The sequence below is a fragment of the Hippocampus zosterae genome, chromosome 4, assembly GCF_025434085.1.
Source record: "Hippocampus zosterae strain Florida chromosome 4, ASM2543408v3, whole genome shotgun sequence".
Lineage (NCBI taxonomy): Eukaryota > Metazoa > Chordata > Actinopteri > Syngnathiformes > Syngnathidae > Hippocampus > Hippocampus zosterae.
In genome coordinates, this window is record NC_067454.1 from 22,107,900 (window position 1) to 22,130,158 (window position 22,259).

The 22,259-nt window shown below is 42.7% G+C and overlaps 2 protein-coding genes across 6 annotated transcripts in view; one reads left to right on the plus strand and one right to left on the minus strand.

The window, feature by feature from the left end:
* The window catches only part of LOC127599381 (uncharacterized), a 207,536-nt gene that overhangs the window by 166,706 nt on the left and 18,571 nt on the right, over positions 1–22,259 (plus strand). The window lies entirely within an intron of this gene.
* Positions 5,871–22,259, minus strand: part of gramd2aa (GRAM domain containing 2Aa) — a 35,604-nt gene continuing 19,215 nt past the window's right edge. For 3 of the 5 annotated variants that reach the window (XM_052063220.1, XM_052063224.1, XM_052063223.1), the window contains exons 3-11: positions 19,654–19,711; positions 17,522–17,819; positions 15,534–15,637; positions 15,015–15,113; positions 10,171–10,242; positions 10,037–10,093; positions 9,613–9,790; positions 7,875–7,968; positions 5,871–7,172 (exon numbers count right to left, since the gene is read on the minus strand). In XM_052063220.1, coding sequence (XP_051919180.1) covers positions 7,031–7,172; positions 7,875–7,968; positions 9,613–9,790; positions 10,037–10,093; positions 10,171–10,242; positions 15,015–15,113; positions 15,534–15,637; positions 17,522–17,819; positions 19,654–19,711 — 1,102 coding nt within the window. In that variant the 3' untranslated portion in view covers positions 5,871–7,030. The remainder of the gene's footprint in view (positions 7,173–7,874; positions 7,969–9,612; positions 9,791–10,036; positions 10,094–10,170; positions 10,243–15,014; positions 15,114–15,533; positions 15,638–17,521; positions 17,820–19,653; positions 19,712–22,259) is intronic. The other 2 variants (XM_052063222.1, XM_052063225.1) reach the window with 2 other exon arrangements.

Consider the following 22,259-nt stretch of genomic DNA (forward strand, 5'->3'; position numbering starts at 1 on the left):
TTTGAATTTGATGCCGGGAACACCTTCCATGCCTGCACACAGACGATCATTTTGGTTAAGAATTTACCACTGACACGCATTGATGACGAAAATTTCACAATGAGTACAAGCGTTGTTACCTTTACTAAGACTATGTTTTAAGGCTGTTCACATTCGTAAAGACAAGCATGGCAAATTGTTGATGCCTTAGATGAACCAGCCTCGCACTTCCACATTACTCAGTCAGATACAGTTACGCAATGCTTTTGGGCATTCACCGCCTTGGCAGTGCTCGATATGACAAAGTAATGATAAACACAGATTACCTTGATATGTGTTGAACGATGGTGAATGAGCTGAGCAATGTTGCTGCGCAAGGTGGGACGTGACACTGCCAGAAACACAAACAGTAATTGTGATCCACTATCATTAGGGTTGACAGGTGTGTAGTAAAGCAGAGGGGCATGTGTATGACTGCATATACACTAGTGAGTCAAACAAATGTGCAGTTGGATGTGTTCCAAGTGGCCAATAGCTTTCAAGTGACAGATTTGTGAAGTTTTCAGTCGTTCAAGTCCAAAGTGTAGGTGTCAAAATAGTCGCGGCCCACATCGCGGTTATAGCTTCCCTCAGACGGCCATTATGACTGTGAACCCACATACAGCAAATGTATCATCGTTTCATATGCTCCGTTGACACTCTGGAGGAGGTGGGCAACAGAAGGATGCTAACTAGCGGTAAGCTAAAAGCTATGATGGCCAGTCCCTCCCACCCTCTCCAGCCCGCCCTGACAGCACTAGGTAGCTCCTTCAGCCAGAGACTGTTACACCCGCGCTGCAAGAAGGAGAGCTACTGACGCTCGTTCCTACCGACTGCTGTCAGGCTGCTGAATAAAAATAACAATAATAATAATAATTAAATGATGTGAAAAACAATTGTAAATAGCACTGCGATTTATCCATTTTGTATTTATATTGCACTTACCGGTAATTGAACGGTGTTTGTTCTTTCTACCCACATTATTGCTGCTGGAGGCTGTTAATTTCCCCAGTGTGGGACAAATAATAATAATAATCTTAATATTAATCTTATATCACTTGTGAACAACAAATAGATGTTTACAAGTGATATAAGATCATTTTTCTCTTCTGCGTTTACAGGCTGTCACTGAAATGTTGAAGTACCAGCCAGGCTTGTCCTTCTCACTTGCTTGGGCTGTAACGGAGGTCAGTTGTACAGTGAAATCAGAAAGCAGCTCAGCCCATCGTAACAAATAGAAACGTACACCTTCATTAGCTCAGGCTCAAAGCGTGGAGTCGACAAAAGAACACAACAGTTTTGTTTCTGCCCCTATTTTCTGTTTATGGAAGTCAAAGTTGAATATTACTTAGCTGTCAACAAACGGATGTGGGAGAGTAAGCGATACGGGTAAAACTGATTTACCAGCAGAGTTGTTTCCGTGTTGCCGGATGGGTCTGTGTGTGCAAATTTTCGGTGTGTTCGGTCAGGGGCAATTGAGCAATAAATGTGCAAAAAAATAACAAGAAGGAACGTACAGTACATGTTTTTCCACAGGACAGCGACGATTTGCTGGTCTTGCTGGTGTCACCAACACCAAAACACAACAACAAAAAATGCTGGTTTCTGATGGTTTAGGCTGGTGGACACCCATGCTGGTCTGTGCTTGCTTTTTTTTATTGTTTTTGTTTTTTTTGCAGGGATTCATGACATTCTAAATCTGATGTCAAAGTCAAGTCCCAGGGCCCAGATCGGGCCTGCCACATCATTTTATGTGGCCCGCGAAAGCAAATCAAGCATGTCAAGTTCCATGATGCTTGCTAAAGTATGAACCAAAATGTAGTCCACAATGATAGTCATTATTCTTGATTTTGGATTTTAAAACTAGTTATTCATCAATTTGTTGAACTCTGTGTTTGTAATATGTGGAGGTAATTAAACATTTAGATGGTTTCTAAAATTCATAACGACCCTCCAAGGCAAACCGTAACTACAATGTGGCCCGCAACAAAAATGAGTTTGACACCCCTGTTCTAAATATTTTATTCTATGTTAACCCTTTCGAGGACAGCAGTTACTGCAGTGGACAGCTTATCATGTTATTGGGTTACAGGTTATCATTATTGGTGCATGAAAAGGTTAATATATTTTGAAGCTTCTTAGCAAGTTCTGCGAGTGGACGAATGCCATAACCCAACCTAATTCATTCAAGAATGTGTTCCCTGAACATGTGCTAATCATTAGCAGGTTAAGCTATATTTTTATTATATGCTTACATGCACCGGCCCATGCAAAAGCGCACCCATTTAATGACCATCACTGAAGCGTTACACCGCCTCTGTGTAGGATTTATGACAGCAGAGGGAGGCGTGCAGCCTGAATGTTCGACCCTATGGAGAGCAGTTCATTTTGTGGTTGTTATGATATGTTGAGATTAACTGCTGCATTTCAATTAATGATGCTTTTATCTGTCATGATTCCCATTGACGCTCAATTGATGAATGGAAGGATTGTTTGCCATCCGGGGTACGTAAACACAAACAACAGTTATACCCTCACAATGTCAACATGGGCAGTTAAGACTCTTCAATGAACATATCTAATTTCATCGTGAGAAGATGTTGGAGTACCTGTAGAAACCCGATGCAGGCACTTAGAACACATGCCAACTCCACACAGAAAGGCCATTGCAGAGACTCAAACCCTGATGTGTCCAGCCATCCATCCATTTTCTAATCCGCTTATCCTCACGAGGGTCGCGGGCGTGGTGGAGCCTATCCCAGCTGATTTCGGTAGGGGGGCGGCGTACACCCTGAACTGGTTGCCAGCTATTCGCAGGGCACACAGAGACGAACAACCATTCATGCTCACAATCACACCGAGGGACAATTTGGAGTGTTCAGTCAACAATGCATGTGTTTAGAATGTGGGAGGAAAACCGGAGTACCTGGAGAAAAACCCCGCAGGCACGGGGAGAACATGCAAACTCTACGCAGGAATTCAATGCAATTACTTAAAAATAAGCGCAATATGTCACGACAAGTAAAACTGTCCAGAATCCCATATTTTTAAAATAGAATTATTCAATTAAATCCATCACTATCCATTATCTACCACTAATACTGTGCAATAGTCTGCTACTGCAGTCAAATTAAGCCTTAATAAGGCACACTCGAGCTTACGAAACATAAATAAAGATTTGTCTGTTCGGGGAATTAATACGGAAGCCGCACCTCTCACTTTAAACACTGAAAGTCACGCGTGTCGACGGTGCATATCTGTGTTCAAGACTCTCGAAGCAAGCACTGCCTGTGTCCTGATGATTTTAGCATGTGTCATGCTAACCATCACCATGACGTTACAGTCAGCGTTCTCAATCATGCCAGAGGTTAAAGGTCATCTGGGGGGGGGGCATTACGGGACAAACAATATGACTCCCTGGAGGGCAGCAGCCCATCTGGCCATATGTCCTAATTTGTTTCTGACTAACACACACACACACACACACACACACACACACAGAAAATAAACAGTAAAACAGAAAAAGTGGCACTCATGATTCCAGCTTTATGACATCATGCAACAAACTCATGGTGTTGACAAAAATATGTGTACCATGACTATCTCCATTCCTTTGAAAAACCGTTTGATGATGTCAACGTTCGGAATATCGTGCATTCACTGCTTTCCTTTTCGTCTACCATGCTAAAAAAGTGGTGGTAACGGTGGCGTGGATGTTGTGGGACACACGTTCCATAAATAATAATAATTTACAGTTCCAAGAGACGGCAATGAAACAAATTATATACCTGAAAAAAAATCCTCGTCTCACCCCCCCCCCCCCCCCCCCCCGGGTGGTGTCCGTCCCTCATTCAGCTCGGGTCCTCTACCAGAGGCCAGGAAGCTTGAGGGTTCTGCGCAGTATCCTTGCTGTTCCCAGCACTGCACATTTCTGGACTGAGATGTCCGATGTTGTTCCCGGGATCTGTTGCAACCACTCATCTAGTTTGGGGGTCACTGCCCCGAGTGTTCCGACCACCACAGGCACGACTGTCACCTTTACCTTCCAGGCTCTCTCCAGCTCCTCTCTGAGCCCTTGGTATTTCTCGAGTTTCTCATGTTCCTTCTGATGTTTCCATCACTTGGGACCGCTACATCCACGACAACGGCTTTCCTCTGCCCTTTATCTATGATCACGATATCTGGTTGGTTCGCCATTACCATCTTGTCAGTCTGGATCTGGAAGTCCCACAGGATCTTCGCTCTGTCATTCTCCACCACCTTCGGAGGTGTTTCCCATTTTGACCTTGGGGTTTCCAGTCCATAGTCTGCACAGATGTTTCGGTAGACTATGCCAGCAACCTGGTTATGGCGTTCCATGTAGGCTTTCCCTGCCAGCATCTTACACCCTGCAGTTATGTGTTGGATCGTCTCAGGTGCCTCTTTGCACAACCTACACCTTGGGTCTTGTCTGGTGTGGTATATCTGGGCCTCGATGGCTTTGGTGCTCAAGGCCTGCTCCTGAGCGGCCAGGATGAGTGCCTCTGTGCTGTCCTTCAGGCCAGCCCTCTCTAGCCACTGATAGGACTTCTTGAGATCAGCCACTTCAGTTATGGTCCGGTGGTACATCCCGTGTAGGGGCTTGTCCTCCCATGATGGTCCCTCTTCCAGCGCCTCATCTTCTGTTGCCCATTGTCTGAGACATTCTCTGAGAACGTCATCCGTTGGAGCCTTCTCCTCGATGTATTCATGGAGCTTGGATGTGTCATCCTGGACAGTGGCTCTCACACTCACTAGGCCTCCTTCCTTTCGGCTTGCGTACAGTCAAGGTACCTAGGTACCTTGATGAGGTACCTGTATATATACATATATATATAAAGAAATTTATATACAGTATATAAAGAAATTTGAACAGTTTTATTTGAGATTCAATACACTGTAGTGGTCATTATGGTGGTGGGAAGGGGACAAGAGAAAAATGACATTTTAGGGGGTTCTCCATACTTATTTAGTACAGTATTCATTCATTCATTCATTCATCTTCCGTACCGCTTGATCCTCACTAGGGTCGCGGGGGGTGCTGGAGCCCATCCCAGCTGTAAAAACAATTTTCAGGCATTCTTGTTTAGATTTGGTCTCAGAAACAGCATGCTTTAGCATTTTGCATATGGATGATTTAAAATTTGATGAGTGGAATGTAAAATGTCTTCCGGTTCTGGAATGACCCGTAATTCAGTTGCCCAGTTGAAAAGTAAGTACTGTAAATGAAATGAAATGAAATGACTATAATAGTGATAGTACGTCCCCTGGTGGATGTGAGCAGTAATTTTCTGTGCTCTTTTTGCAAAGTATGGCAATGAGTTTCTCGATTTTGTTTTCATGTTTCATTAGCTTGCATTGAATATTTGTCTCTCAGCAGTACATGCATCATTTTTTTCAATGTTTTTATATAAAGGCAACTTGTCGGTGCTTCTCAAAAACTTTGAAAGTTCATTTATTTCAGTAGTTCATTTTAAAAATTGGAATCCCTGTACAGCATCATCAGAGATATGACATTGATTTTCAGAAGGCCATTGCCGATATAACCACCCTATTCATTTTGATAAGTTTATGTAAAATAGGAGTATAATTTCATGACATGGTGAATTTTCGGTTTTTGTGCGCCATCTAGATGATCAAAAAGCAAATCATTATTATTTAAAATAGTTGTCCTTGGAATTGAGATCAAACGTAATGACTACATCCGAACCAGTGTTGGTGTGATGCTAAGACAAATTATTTACGGTACTTTTACGTCAATTAATTGATGTGTTAGTATTCAAACTACGGGTAATCACAGATTTGTGACAAATGACACACAAACATTCCTGGGCTAGTCTGTCGCCAATTTAATCAACAGGGAGTTCATTACTAAACTAGAACAACGCCCAGTCAACAAAAATCAATACAATATCCTTCAGCAAAGTCATGATAACATTTGCACTCATCATTAGTATATCAGTGAGCACTTCATTTGAAATGAATAAACCACTCTCATTAATACATCTATAAATAGACATTTGCTGTCTAGTTCCCTCATCATTGCATTCACATTGTAATCAACACGCAAGAGGTGCTATTGCTTCGGTATATTACAGTTAGGTGATATTTTCAGTCAGTCAAGTGTTGCAACCTTGTCTCCTTCAAAAGTGAGTACCTCTCTTCAAGAATAATCCATCCATCCCTTCATCTTGAGTCCCGCTTGTCCCCATTTAGGGTCACGGTGGCCTGGAGCCTATCCCAGGTAATTGCGCGGCAGAGTGCAAAGTGATTGGTTGCAGGGGCGCATCACGACACTCACGCCATCATTCACACTCACACCTAGGAACAACTTGGAACCGTCAATGAACTTAACAGACGTGTTTTTGGAATGTGGGAGGAAGCCACTCAAGCACGGGGGACAAGATGGAAATGCGCGAGCTGAGATTCGAACCCTGGAACCTCAGAATTGTTCGGCACATGTTTTGACCACTCTTTCACTGTCCAAGAATGATATATACGGCTAAAAATGATTTGAAAATTAGGGGGACATTTTTTTTTAAAGTGCACAAGTGAGGACCATCAGACGGGTTGTTTGGTTTCGGTCTCTGTAAAGTTGACTGAGCCACAAATGAAATGCCCTTTTACATTCAGTCTTTTCAAGTAATTTACTCGATTGAATGGTCAGTCACTTGCTTCAGGGTCATTACTGAACACAAATAAAGAGTCTCTTTGCATAGTCTCAAAGTGATCACCTGTCCCACGGAGGGAAGGTCCTCGGACGTCTGGGGACGGGTTGACGTTTTCGTCGTCATACGATGAATTGGAGAGTCGGAGATCATTTTGGATCTAGACGTGGGAAGCTTGACCAGCAGCCAAACCGAAGGCCCGTCAAAGGGAGCAGAGGTTACCTGGACAACGGGAAAGCAAGACAGGTTGACGGAGCCTTTGGTCTATGCCTCTCCTCCTCCTCCTATTGATTCACACATAGAGTAGGCATCTTATGTGTGTGTATTTAGAGTAAATTAGGAGTTGGATTGATTATTAGTGACCTCTCCCTGAGGGGCAAATGCGGGTTGCTGAGGAAGGAGAGCTGCTGCTCCAGACTGCAGACACGGAATGCCAGGTAGCACGAAGAAAGGATGAGGAGAATGATACTGCCAAGAGAACACACACACACATTGGATTCCTAGTGTTGTTTTGAGGAATTCTGTCACTTTTTGTTGTTTTTTTACGAACTCCTAAAATAATTGGACCCCCCCCCCCCACAGATAAATATTCAATGTCTTTCATGAAAAACATGGGGGAATTAGGAAAAAACGAACAGAAAAAAGACCCCCCCACACACACACACACATCCAAAAATAATTAAAATACCTTCAAAGATAACACTGTTTTATTTTTTATATTTTGTCAATATGCAAATCTACGGGGAGGATGCCCTGCTCGATTGTATATCATAAACTGTTTCGAGAGTATTGTGATTTGTCACAGTGAACACTGGGGGGCAACAGCCAACCAATTTGAACAAGGGGGATTTTTCCATTGTATTTATTTTTAAACAAACGCGTAAATGTGAACCAGAACGGTGCAAAGTGATTGACCAGCAAGCGGTCCAAAGTCTGAAACCAAAGTAAGATGAGATAAGCTCAAGTTCACCTGCTACCCATCTGATTCCAAGCACAACAGAAAATGAATGGATGGACATGAATAAAGCAAATCTGGAGTCATGGAAGTATTGTGCGTGTTTTATTTGCGCCAAATGCTGTATGACAAGACATCATGACTGTGTCATCTATTACGTTCGCATTACGTGTGGACCTGTGTTGTGAGTGTGTGTAAACGTGTTCCACACTCACAGCAGGGTAAAGAACTTGAGCAGCTGGTATTCCATCTGGCCCAACTCTGCCACTGGCTCTGATAAAAGGCCTCTGTCTGTCTGCAGGGCTCGCTCTGTGACACACACACACACACACACACACACACACACACACACACACACGCACACACACACACACACACACACACACACACACACACACACACACACACACACACACACATGTCTCATCAGCAATTATGCAAGCTTCAGATTGAATTCTGTTGCAGCAGGCATGTATTGGTTATGACCAATTGACGACCAATGCAGTGTTCCCTTGCTCTTGGTGAGGGATTGGAGCGAAACCCTGATGAAAATTGCACACATTTGTGACAGCCCTCCTAAAGAAGTTTATAAGTTGCTACCACAAAATGTATGATAAGTAAAATTTGTCTTTTAGACTCTGTATAAATGCGCCTAGCCTATAATGGTCAGCGTTTTTCACAACCCCGTTTTGTTCAGTGGATATGTCGGCGCTGTTGGACAGTCGGCGTTGGTGCGGCGGGATGGATGGCTGCTGAAGTTGAGGATGAGGAGAGAGGAGCGTTGGCGCAGAGCGCGGATGCGTATTTGGAACCGAGAGTCGCCGCTTGGAATTGAAATGGATTTCCATGGGACAGGAAAAGTGAACCAATCTCTTTTTTCGTCAATGGATGCTACAGCTTCTTGTTGACTTTGAAACTTAGCTTGTAGCCGACGTGTGCATGTGCATGACGTCTCTGATCCACTGGTTAAAGGACACTTCGATTCTCTCCTCTTTCATCTCAAACCATTTCAAACAACAAAGCGTGTGACGGAAAAAACTGCACGACTGTCCGTGTTTTATGTTATGTGTTGTGTTTATTTATTTGACTTTATGCGAACTGTTTTGTTAAGCGCTTTGTTACAGCTGCCGCTGTTGTAAAAGCGCTATATGAATCAGCATGTATTGTATTTTATTGTATTATCACTGCAACCCACCAAGCTGCAGCAAGAAGGTATCAGAGCAATACTAGACTTGAATTTGAATTTGCGAGCAGTGAATTGCAAATACCTGTCGCACAACAAGATACAAACTACCGGTAAAAATCTATTTGTCAATCATGTTCTTCTCCTTTTTTTTTTTTGACATGACATCATGTTATTTTTAGTTACTATATTACTGTATTGCATTTCGTGGTTTCTGATGTTTTGTCTCTCAAATGTATCCCAATAAGGTGACCAGCAGTACCCTGTGAACTAAACAAGCAAAATGATGTGCATAATGATAACATATTGTCAAATAAATACATTTCTGAGAGTGTCAATCAAAACCGAGCCTTCTAATCTTTGAAGGGCAAGGGTTTGCACAAGAAAATGTTTGTACAGCTCTTGTATGTATTTTGCTTAAATAATGCTGGTTAACTGTAAACAACAAAAAAAAAACAATAATGTGAGTGCATATTTTCAATCACATTAAACCTGTCTGTTTAAAAGCATCTCAACTATTTTCTGACCGCGAATACTTTTAGTGATTATCTGGGTTTGATCTGCATCCGCTCCATCTTTTTAATACAACCCCGCCCCCTCCCCCTCCTGACCTTAACACTCCGCTTGGAGCTTAACATGCTGTTACGTAACAGAAAAATCGCTCTCCAGTTTTGCTTTTTCACGCACATACAGGCGCAACTAATCCAAAGGACATCAAGTGAAAATGCAGTTTGCCCGATACGCAAATTGTTTTCATCACAGCGTCGGACCTTCCACAGGCTGCTCTGACTTGAAGGGTGTACTTGCAGTGCTCAGACTGCTGTTGGAGTTCCCCACCAGGTCAGGAAGGGAGGAGGACACAGACACCACTGAGGGCTTCCTTCTCCACTTTAACACTGACGGGAATTCATCCCCCACTGGAAACTCGTCAGGGGTCGGGAATTCATCCTGGACCAGAAGAAAATACATCACAAATCAATTACTGGACCTTAACATACATACGGTAGACCTGATGGTAAATAATTGAGTGGGAGGAGCAAATGTCTTTGTTTCAAATGGAAAATATTCCCGAGCATCGCTTCAATTTTTTTTTTCTGTCGTATTTGATCATTTCAGCGACAGTAAAATTTGTATCAAAAACCTGCAAGTTAAGAGTGTAACGTGACCGTTTCTGGAGAAGATGCTGACACGAACCAGCGATAAGGCGGGTTCCTCCATGTACTGCTTTATACTCAGACTCTTCCCATTGACCTGCAGAGGGACATGACATCACTTTGAGTGGCACGCTGTCTCGCGCACGCATTGCACGGCACTGAGTGCGTACGCACCTGTAGGTGTGTGCAGATCCTTCGAAGGACGTCATACACACTGTCTCTTGATAGAAGTGACACGAATACATACTGAGAAAATAAAAATAGAATGTCAACATCTAAGGCAGGGGTGTCCAAACTTTTTGGCAAGGGGGCCAGATTTTATGTGGTAAAATGTCGGGGGGGCCGACCTTGGCTGACATTCTTTACATTGAACAACAATATTGTTCAACAAATTTTAGTAAGCCAGTCTGTTTCACATTTCCATTTTTATTTTAATTTCAACAATCTTAAGAATTTCTTTTGGTTCATTTGAAACAGGTATATCACATGCAACTGCTCATTCACTTGACTTTTTCTTAAACAGAAGTCTCCTGAGTGCAAATTGATTGATTTGAAACATAAAATGTCACCATGACTTTTCAATAGTCACAAAACCTTTGACTCGAACAACAGGGAAATGAACAAGCAATACACATATCCACAACTGCAAGGATCATTTGAAATATGACATATCAGTCAATATAAACACGGAGTGATGTCTTGTTAACTCGTGAGTGATGCCCTCTAGTGTCTAAATACTATTACTCATTTAGTGAATGCTATTACTCATTTAGCCACTAGAGGGAAGCAGTACTCTATGAAACATCACTCACCAGTCTACGAGACCTCAGTCAATGCAACACGTGTTCCATTGCGCCCAACCTGCGGGCCAGACGGCACTGATTTTATGACAGGGGCCGAGGGCCGGATGAAATTCGACCGCGGGCCGGATTTGGCCCGCGGGCCGGACTTTGGACATGCCTGATCTAAGGTATATCATGGGTTGCTCTGATGAGCAATCCCAAGGATCTAAACAGCAATTGTAAAAGATTTCTTGATTTTTGCATTGATCCAGTTGTAAGTTAAAGAAAAAAAAGGTTTGAAAACATTTTGTGGAGGGGGAAAAAAAGAAAGAAAAACCCATCACAGATTAAAACAATTTAATTTGGTGCACAAGGATGATACGGTATTTTCAATCACATTTGTGCAAAGTATTTTGAGGAACAATCATGAGTAAGTGGTCAGGGACGGGATTATAAAACGAGCCCTCTCAACTTCTATTTCCGAAAGAATGCTGTTCTACTTTTGTAATCAGCAGGTCAAAGACAGTTGTGAAGACACATACGGTACATTCGGTAAAGTACCGTATGCGTGTTGTATAATCCCACAGACACGTAGCAGCGGGGTTTTTGACCTTGACAGACAATGAGTCATGCATATGGAACACTTTGCACGGTAAAACTATATCTCCTTCAAAAAGATCTCCAGCTCATATCAGAACTGCTGTGTTGGCAGGGGAATCTTAATCAGACATTTGGACAGTGTTCTTCTATTCCCTTGCAATTGTAAGATAAACACACTCATCACAAACAACTTGTAAAGATTGAAAAAAAAATATTGTTGGAGTCTGTTAAGTAGCAGGCAAACTTTAAGTCATGCTGAAAACACAATTCGCTCTCCTTCTAAAGTTTAGTCATGATTGTTTGTGCATTTATTGAACATTAGTATGTGTCTGCTCAGGGGTAATACACGTGAACTGACGTATATGAGCGGGGAGACTAATTCATGAGAAGCATTCTGTCAATCGTTCATTTATTACAGACTGTAAAAATGGTTGGTTGGATGATAAAAAAAAGATTATCTGAGTCTAATCTGTCTGGTCCAAAACCTTTTCATTGAAACTTTCTAGCGGCGTGAAAACGAATAAAAAAAACAAAAACAAAAAAATGGAGGTTTAAGTGTCAATTGGCCTTGAATTCAGTGCAGCTGTCCGTCTTAAAAACGGGCCGAGAGCAATCATGGCTTTCCATTGTGCCAACAAGGCGGTCTTGGGTCCATTTACAGAAAGATGAATGATGTCAACAAGATGACATCATCTCTAAACTGAACAGGTAAGTCGATCTCATTGGCTAAGATAAATGAAACAAATTGGTGTGTACAAAATAATCCCTACTCTACTGTGTTTAGCCAAACGTCCATAATTCATCTCCCCCAGGAATGTTTTGTCTCTTCAGTGGCACAGAGTGGGATTTGAAGAACTTTGGTGGTGTTAAATTGTTCACAATCAATCCACTTTGTGAGCATGTCTGTGTGAATTCACTTTGAAAGGTAACTACACACTGAATGTTTTAACATGAGAACGGAGCTTAAAAAAAGTACATGGCATTCATAACAACACTATACTGCTTGCAGAGTTCTGAGGGTTTACTTACATGGTATGGGGGTGTAATGCTCTCTCTCTCTCTCTCTCTCTCTCTCTCATATACACACATATATACACACGCACACACATACACACACACACACCTCTTCCTATATATATATATATTGTACGAGCCTTGTCACTTGGATGCATTAAGTAGGGCTGCCAAGATTAGTTCACAACTACCACAATGACCAAATCCATCAATTTAATAGCTGACACGTCTCTTTTTTTTTCTTTGTATGTATATATGTATGTAGTTATTCATTTATTTATTTATTTTTGACAGTTCTCTCTTAACTGCCTGGTCTCCTGGTGCTCCTGCTGGCAGTCTGCCTATCTGCGACGCACATGCGTAGTTGTGGTAGCCCGGGTCAACCATGATGTAAACAGAAGCACTTTGCCAAGCGTCATGGCTAACGGGTACAGTATTACCGACAGAGACTGAAAGGAAGGACTCATTTCGCCGAAAAACACTTGATGCAATGCAAACGTGCGCCTCGTGGCAGCAGAGAAGTAACAAAGAAGCATCTAAAAAGGAAGCTTGTTGCGGTTGATGCCTGATTCAATTTCTGACACTCGTGTTACGACAAGAGACACCAACTCCGATCCTCGAGGGTCCCCATCCTGCATGTTTGAGATGTTTCCCTTCTCAAACACACGTGATTGCAATGGGCAGCTCATCAGAGGGCTTTGCGGAAGTCTGATAACAATCCTGATCATTTGAATCAGGTGGGTTGGTGAAGGGAGACATCTAAACTATGCCGCCCTTTACGCCCCCGAGTTGGTGAGCCCTGGTTTACGGTGCGTTTAGTGAAAGGTCGCAGCAGCGACGACATTTTGGCTACGTTTATAAATTCCAACCTTTAGCTCTGGATGACAGAGGCATTAGTGAACTGTCGTTTATTAACAACCAAAAACACAGCTACTGTATGACCGTAGTGACGCCGAAACACGAACAGCGCACACACACGTTTGCTAGCGCTCTACCTCCTTTCCACACTTGCAAACAGACGACACGTTGGCAAATACCTTCCGAGAGTTCACTGGTTCATCTCAAGCGTTCCGAAACTCAGTGTTGTTGAAACGTTTTTCAGAGTGCAGCAAATACAAAATTTGAGAGGCACGGTATCGCCTTGAATTTAAGTGGCGTCATCATTTTATCAACATGTCAGGAATGCTGGTACGAGCTGCAAAGTGGAACCACAGTTGGAGGTCTTCATTTTTAACCCTTTTGGGGACAGCGGTTACTGCAGTGGACACCTTATCATGTTATCAGGTTACAGAATGCATGAAAGGGTTCATGTGCACATTTGTTGAAAAGTTCAAGATGTAAACTCATGACAGGTATATAAGACCAGCTGCTTGCTGGTGTAATAAGCTGTGATTCATATTTGATGGATGACGCAAAATAGTCACTTGTGGCAGCTCTCGTATTAGCCAGCCTGACAGACTTCAAACTATTTCTGAGGGTAATGCAATGTCGAGTATTTTTGCGTCTCCTACACGCATTTATTTTCTATCACACTCGTCGTCTTTAAGGTTGCTGGTGAGCTGAAGTCCAGCTGATCCACAAAAGTTGAATCAAGGCCAGTTTTGGATTTTTTGGTTGTTGAAGACATTTCAGCCGAAATCCAAAAGGCTCTTGAACTGAACATTAGTCGTGAAACGTCATCAACAATCAAGGGTCCACTAGTCAGGAGGTCTTTTTTTTTTTTTTTGCAGATTTCTACAACCGGGATGACCGAGATTAGACACACAGCAGATCCCAGTCGACTTTGTGCGAGAGGCGGTGAACAGCCTGAACTGACCAATTGGACAATTCAGTCTTCGGTGAACCTAACATGCCTGTTTCAAGAATGTGGGAGGAAGTACCGGGAGAGATTCAGATTGATCTCAGATTTGAACCCAAAACCTTCGGCCTGTGGGTTCGGCAAACCATTATGGCTTGCACACTGCTGGCTCGAGACGTTAGCGAGTATCGTTTTTTTGTCATTGCTGTTGTTGAAATCCCCACTCAATCCTCATTTTCACAGGCTCAGGATTATGCTGCAGAAGCTTTGTCCTTCTGTAATGTGCCTTGGTAGATTGCTGTTTAGTGTGCATGTGTTTGCTTGCTTTCCTGAATTATGAAGAAAGTGATCCTGTCGATTAAACCACAAAATCCCAAGAGTTATATTTGTCTCAAGCTAAAACATACCAGTCGTCTTTTTTTGTCCGTTCAAATTGGGTACCGGTAATTTACAAATCAACTGAATTGAATCATGGTTGATTTGTAGTTTACTGGTGCTTTCTGAATTTCAATTTCATCAACTTATGTGCTGATTAAAAGTAGAAATATGACTTGTCTGGCATACAGGGAGGTTCAGAATGGCAAACGTCACTGCCTCCACTTGAGCATGCTTCCAGGCCGTTGCTATCTATAGCGCTGTTCTTTCCGTCACACACACACACACGCACACGCACACGCACACGCACACGCACACCCACCCACACACACACACACACACACACACACACACACACACACACACACACACACACACACACACACACACGCTTGCGCTTAATCAGCACAAGCATTTGAACTCACAGGGACTGTGACGAGAGTGTGTACCTTCTGACCAGTGTCTGTGGTGATAGCCAAGCCATTGGGCACCAGGCCCGCTGTTTTATGCTTTTTCACCAACCGCACAGAGACAACGGGGAGAGCCACCTACAAGCGGAGAGGAGAAGATGGAAACGGGCATTTAAACAAACAGACAAACATCTTTTTTTGTTTTTTTTCTTGGTATGTCCACAAGATACATTTGGCTAAAACCCCCACAGCATGGGGACATTGGGAGCAAATGCAGTCAGGGGGTTGGGCTTAGGGGGGTAAGATACATTTCTTATTTCGTCAGTATGCAAGGAATGTTGCCTGAATAAGAAGCTTATTGTCAGTCAACTATCAGGAGAGGTTGAGTTTCAAAGAAATGAAAAAAAAAGGAAGGATGCATAGCATAAAAGAAAAAAAAAAAGGAATTTCACAGCACAGGTATGGCGTGGACTGATTAAAACTCCTTGGAGTTCAATACATTCAGACCGGAGGTCAAGTTTTTGATCGTCTCAATAAAACTTGTGATCTGTACGGTACCTTAATGTCCTTGCCGAAGAGGTTGGCATAGAAACATAGCCAATTTCTCGAGATGTAAAGCCTGCCTTGGAGGAGGATATCTCTGAGAAGAGCGCAGGAGTACACTGAGGAAACAAGAGACAAACACACGTTGTTTTTCTTTTTCGATTTCATATTTACAAAAGTCAAATATTTATCTCGTTGTTCACGGCTGTGCAGCGAGTCAAGGTGTAATCGTGGGAATTTATATCATGGGTGGCAGCGGTCGGAGCTACGTAAACAAAGAAGTTATGAAGTTATGCGAACATTTTCTACTCTCGACAAAAAGGAATTAGAACCGCAAATGCGTACATGTCATATTTAGAGGGGATCTCAGTTGATGAAGATCCCAATTTATGGCATTTCAAGATTACAAACATTGCACAGGATAAGAATATGTTGTTATGAGGCACGAGAAGATTGTGTTTTTTTGAAGTTCATGGTGGTGGTTCATTTTTAATGCAGGTTTTTTTTTTTTTTTTTGCCAATTCGGCATGACATCATCTTGAGAATTCCGCTTCACTGTCATCGTCTTTAAAGTTAATGGCGGTTGTTCACTTTTAATGCATGTAAAATCACTGAAGATCGGGAATATTGTGAATATATTATTGAGATTTGTCTCTTGTACTATAACTGATGTGTAAATGTTTGGTGTCAAACTTTTCATTGTTTAAAAAAAAAAGAATCATCAAGTAATTGAGGAAGCCATGCTGTCTTGGCTTGAGCAAATGAGGTTAAGATTTTCTCAATTGTGTGTTACAATGAAAAGAAAAAAAAATCAAACTTCAAAGAATAGCACCAGCATTTAGAAACCCAAAGACACAGGATTTCTTTTTTCTATAGCTACAACATGCACATATAATTCGATTTTGTGGGCCATGCAAAATATGTGGGTAAATAATCGTGAACTTTGGCCTCTGGGTAGGAAAATATGTGCATCTTTGCTGGAGTCACCAATGCCTGGTGTCCTTAAAATGTTTTGTAGTAGTCTGTTCTTGTCAAGAGCCTGCGGTTTTTAACGAATGTCTCACTTTTGTATCCCTGTCCATTGTCTTTCGCCAAAGCCATAAACTGAGGCTCAGAGGGGATTGAGCCTTTTCTGTTGCTGGTCCCTCTCTCTGGAATGACCTCCCACTGAACATTCGGCAAGCCTCCTCGCTGCCCATCTTCAAAACCCTCCTCAAAACTCACTTGTATTCTTTGGCGTTCGACTCGGCATGACTTAGATTTGTTCTTGGTTTTACTGTTTGATGCTTTCTACCGCCTTTATTACCGATTTGTCTTGCTGTTTATTGTGCATATTAAATTGCTCCATGTACAGCACTTTGTATGCAGCGATGGCTGTTTGAAAGTGCTCTATAAATACTGTTGACTTGACTTGTTGACTTGACTTACACACATCACAAAAGGAGCTCTCTATGCTGGCCCAATTGTCCGGTAGGAAGCTACACATTTGCATCGCCTGGCCACAAGCAAGCATTTTATACACACAATGTATTTGTATTGTGTCCACAAAAACAAACCAACAAAAAAAAGTTCTGTGTGTCCCCTTTCAAATATCCTTAAGATGTCTCTTATTGAAGACTAGCAACCGAAGAAAAAGTCTAAAAAGAAAAAGAAAAAAAGACCAGTTTGCCAAATGAAAATCCCTTTCGGTTTTGGGCAACCACAAATATAGAACATTGGCAAGTAAATGAAACAGTTTGTTGCTCCACAACAAATGTCATCAATTTCCGCTGTCTCCAAATCTGTGTTTCAGAAAAATGATACAAATTCAGAACAGATGAAAACAGCCCGAGAGCATCACATACCAATCATGTTTTTGACCGAGGGAATACAGAAACAAAAAAGGACCGTCAATAGGATTTGGTACAAATGACACGTAGCACATAATAACACGGCAAGTATAGTTGAGGTTTAAAACCGGTGTGACAAAGTTCTTAGTTACTCAAGTTTTCGCTGCCAGGTACCTTTCATCAGGAGCTCATCCTTGGGCACACACTGGAAGAGTTTGTGGTACTGCGAGTTGTACTTGCTGACAGTCTGTGCAGAGGGACAGGGCAGAGTCATGAGCAGCTCCTTGGCGGACCGGCCGGCTCGCACGGCACCGGAACTCCCTCTCCAGCCGCCGGCCGCTCCGACCCGGCTCACCGCCGACACCACGCGCTCCCTCAGAGGCGGCGAGCTCTGCACCAGGCTCAGCACGTTGGCGCCGTACACACACACACACTCATCCATGGCCTGAAGCAAGTCGCTGCAAGACACACACTGTTCCCCTGAGGCGTGTCAGTATGCGTGACCGGCTAGTCTACGAGAAAACACGTCCACCTGGCTACCGTGTACATAAACACACACGAGCACACACACGAGTGCGGTCCTCAAACTCAAGGCTTCCCTGTCTCAAATTGCCCTTGATAACTCAGAGGAGGAAAAAAAACACACACTGCCCAGGACTGTCACAGGGGGTGACCCCTTTCCTTCCCAGTATTTCCTCGACTCGGACAGCGACTCCTTCCTAAATCCAAACCCTCCTGTGTCCAAATACGCGAGTTGTCCCAATCACTCCCCGCTCTCCTCCCTCCTACTCATTTCCATCATTCTGCCACCCGGCTTTCCTTTCTCTCGCTCTCTCCCCTCCCTCCGCCCCTCCCTCCCTCCCTCTTGTCCATCTCTTGCCACTTTGACTGGCTCACTCTTATTGTCCTTCTATTAATAGTTCAAAGCTGCTCGTCTCCTCAGGAAAATGAAGCGAACAGTAATAGAGGCGGGTCGGGCCGGGGGTCTTCACTTACTGACTTGAAATTCATGTTTTGGATGAAACATGGGATCAAGAAGCAAGTTGCAATCATGTTTCAAGGTTTCTTTGAATGATCTCAATCAGCTGTAAATGAGAGTGCAGAGGGCACCATTTTAATCGGATTACTTTTACGTGACGGTCGATTTCAGCTTCTCAGGGCTGAGCGTAGTCAGCTGTCATAAGCCATGGTCTACGAAAGCCGCGTAGCAACAAATACTGCATAAGGTGTAACGATGACACAATTTGGCCTACAGGAATTAATGGGAGCTGAAGCAATCTTTTGCAGATTCCAATTGTGGCCACCATAAACTCTTCACGACACTTCCACTTAACATTCTTAACGGTCACATAATTAGACTGGTCAACGGCACATTTTAATAACAGATAGCGACATGCTCTCTCTGGCTTCCCCCCCCCCCCCCCACTTTCTCTTCTGGTCGGTTAATTAAAGACTATGAAGTACAATGGGTCTCACCCAAGTCAGCTGGGATAGGATTGAACTCACCCACCACGATGATGAGGAGAAGGGCAAAAGAAAATGGATGGATGAAGCCAATTAAAAAGATCATCACATTCGGTGCTTTTCAAATCTACTTTTCAAACTGATGCAGTGTCATAAAATAAAAGGCTATGAAAGACATTAGTCAAAGAAAAATATTTCATCAATAAAAAAAGGATGACTATAATCCTTCCAGATGACATTTTGGAATTTAATTTGTGATTTTTTTATTCTGACAATGCTTCAATTGTGACATGAAGTGACCATGAGCAATTTTTGACGTGTGTGTGTGTGTGTGTATGTGTGTGTGTGAGAGGTGCAAAGAGTAGAGGACTTTCATTACTCCCTCCTCATTCATAATGTGAGTGCTTTAAGAGTGTTTTATTGTTTGCACAAATTAATATTATTGTGGTTAGCCTGAATGACAGGAAATACAATTGAAGCGGCATTAACTTTTCCCCTCTAGTTGATTCACATTTTATAATGGTCGCCGTTCAAGGATTTCTAATACATCTGCCCTCTAAGATTCCACTTGCAGCTGGGCTTTCGTAGAAAAGTATGCAGAAATTCCTGCACCAACATCACAACGCACCAAGTTAAGATGACAACGTGCTATTTTGCTTTCGAATGATTTTTGGCCGACATCAAAAAGCCGCATAATGCCTGGCTGAAAATAAAAATGTTTGCTCTTTCATATTTTGTTACTGTTTGTGACTTTTACTTCTGTTTGTGTATTAACAAGGCGGTGCCAAATAATTAGATGTCCCAATTAAAAAACACATCCAACAATGAGGGATGACACTCACCGAGCCACGGTAACATTTTTTGACATCCTCATAGGACAGCTCTTCAATCAGATGAAACCTGGAATAGAATTAAAAGGCAGATGTGTGATTAACCCTTTTGGGGACAGCTGTTACAACAGCGGACAGCTTATCATGTTATCAGGTTACAGGTTATCATTATTGGCGCATGAATGGGTTCAAAAAAGTGGTTGTGATGCTAATTTTCATTACAGTGCACTCCGCTTAATAGAACACCGGTTAATAGAGTAATCCGCTTAATAGAGCAAAAGGCTCTGGAACGGATTTGCCTAATGCAATTTCCTATAAAGATACTCCGCTTAGTAGAACAGATCTCCGCTTAGTAGAACAGGCCGTAAGCAATGAACATTGTAAACTAGTGGTTTTCGAAGTGTAGCTATCGCGATACTGTACCACTATCGCGAGAAAACGCGGTAGTTCTAGCCGTATACAGTAACAGGTAGCACGCGTCACTCCATACATAGACACACGCACGTCACAATGGCTTCAACTTCATTCAAGAGACGAGGGCTATCACCTGCGGATCAGAAGGACATACTCAGACGATACGATGCATTGCCGGATTCTCAGAAGGTACGCCCGCGGTTTCCAGGGCTTCCCTCTTATCCAGCACATTGAGAGGGAAGTCAACCGCAAAATTACGGACTCCTGTTTCCAGACAAAAGTAACGAAATTTTTCTCGTGATTTGAGATGTTTGACTGAAGTTGATTAAAGTTGTTGTTTTGTTGTTTGATTAAAGATATGGACGTCCATAGTCGAAATATCTCTTCTAACTCGTCAGCAGGGGGTTTTCTGCGTGCATAACTTGGTCGTCGACGTGTCTGAAGGTGTACCTAATAAAGTGTCTCCGGTTAATAGAAACCCCGCTTAGTAGAACAGAAGCGCTTCGGCCCAATGGTGTTCTATTAAGCGGAGTGCACTGTATTTGAAGCTGGCGACATGTTTGTTTGTTTGACATCAGCACAAACAAGGTAAACTGTTCGGGGTGTCAGTTGAAGTTACTGTAATGAGGGGTTTGGTAACAAGAAAATGCTTACAGTAACTTTTATTTATGACATAGGAGAATTTGAAATTTTGGTCACGATTTTAGCAAGCATCATGAAAGTTGACATCTTTGATTTGCTTTCGCGGGCCGCAGAAAAAGATGTGGCGGGCCAGATCTGGCCCCCGGGCCTCGACTTTGACACCTGTGGCGTAGATGGTTAGCAGTCGTGTATTTGAGGGTTATTCACACTCATGAAGGCAAGGTGTTGTCGGTAGTCTTGATGAAAGGCGGTATCGTGGTGTTTTCATCTGTGTGTGTGTGTGTGTGTGTGTGTGTGCGTGTGTGTGCGTGCGTGTGTGCGTGTGTGTGTGCGTGTACACCACATGGCAATTCCCCCTGGCTGCGTGCCTCAGCGCCACGTGCAATCATCAGTGCGGGTTTGTGTGCGTGCGCGTATGTGTGCATGACTGCAGGATGCAGGTGTAGGCTGTCACATTCAGCACAATCAAAGAGGAATATGCCGTTGTTTGCCCACAAATAGCGGCAATGCCCCAGAGATTATGCAGCGGGTTACTGTTTTGTTTATTGTCAGAAAACACAAACACACATGCACATCATCGAATCCCTCTTGCCTGAGGAGGGCTGACGCGGCGGGATACTTCATCTACCAGTAGATAAAATACGGAATAATTACCGTAGGTCTTGGAGAGAAATCCCTTTCTGCAATTGTGTTTTTTTTAAGATGCCATATCGGAGGTAAGACTGAAGACTGTTTTCTAGACCTCTCCATCTTGTCGTCGTTATTCTTGCTCCCTTCGTTGCTCGTTTTGTAAATATTGTCATGGTTTAGTCATTTGAGCTTGCAACAAATTGGATTCTTGTCATTTGCCGTTTGTATTCTCGGTGTTCATATTACCTTGCCTTTTGCAAGTGCTTTTTGTCTATGCCTTGTTTTTCCTGGCTCCTTGACACCAGCGGTTTCCGTTTGTCCTTTGTCGGTTGAGCGTTTTTGATCATAAACATTTTTGTTATTTGCATTTTGTCTATGTCTGCGTTTGGGGGATCCAAAATGTTATTCGATTCATTCTCGAAACTGACAGTGATATAATGCATAAGAAAGTGCCTTGCACTCTTTGTTTCCTTTAGTTTTGCTTCAATGGACACTGAGCATCCATATGCATCAGAAAGCTGTTTCATACCGATTGAAGGCTTTCATGTAAGAATTTAGAATGGAGATCAACACGCTCGGATTAGGAGAACACAAAGCAAGTCCTAGAAACTCCAAGTTCCTCTGTCAGATGAGAGCAGAGAAATCCCAATGTGGAAAGTAAGGTACAATTTTGCTCTCCTGCTCTCCACTGTGTCAAATGACTGTTGAAATTAGTTTGATATAAAACTTCCTGTGTTGACAACTATTTGGTAAGATACAAAAACCTTTAATAGTCTCACAATGGAGAAATTCCCACTTCACGGCAGCAAAATCATGAGAGGAAGAAGTAGAAGAACAAAATAAATAGGAGCTGCTGGAAATGTAAGTGCTGAATAATAATAATAATAATAACAATGACATCATCTAACATCTCCATGTGCTTCTTGTTGAGA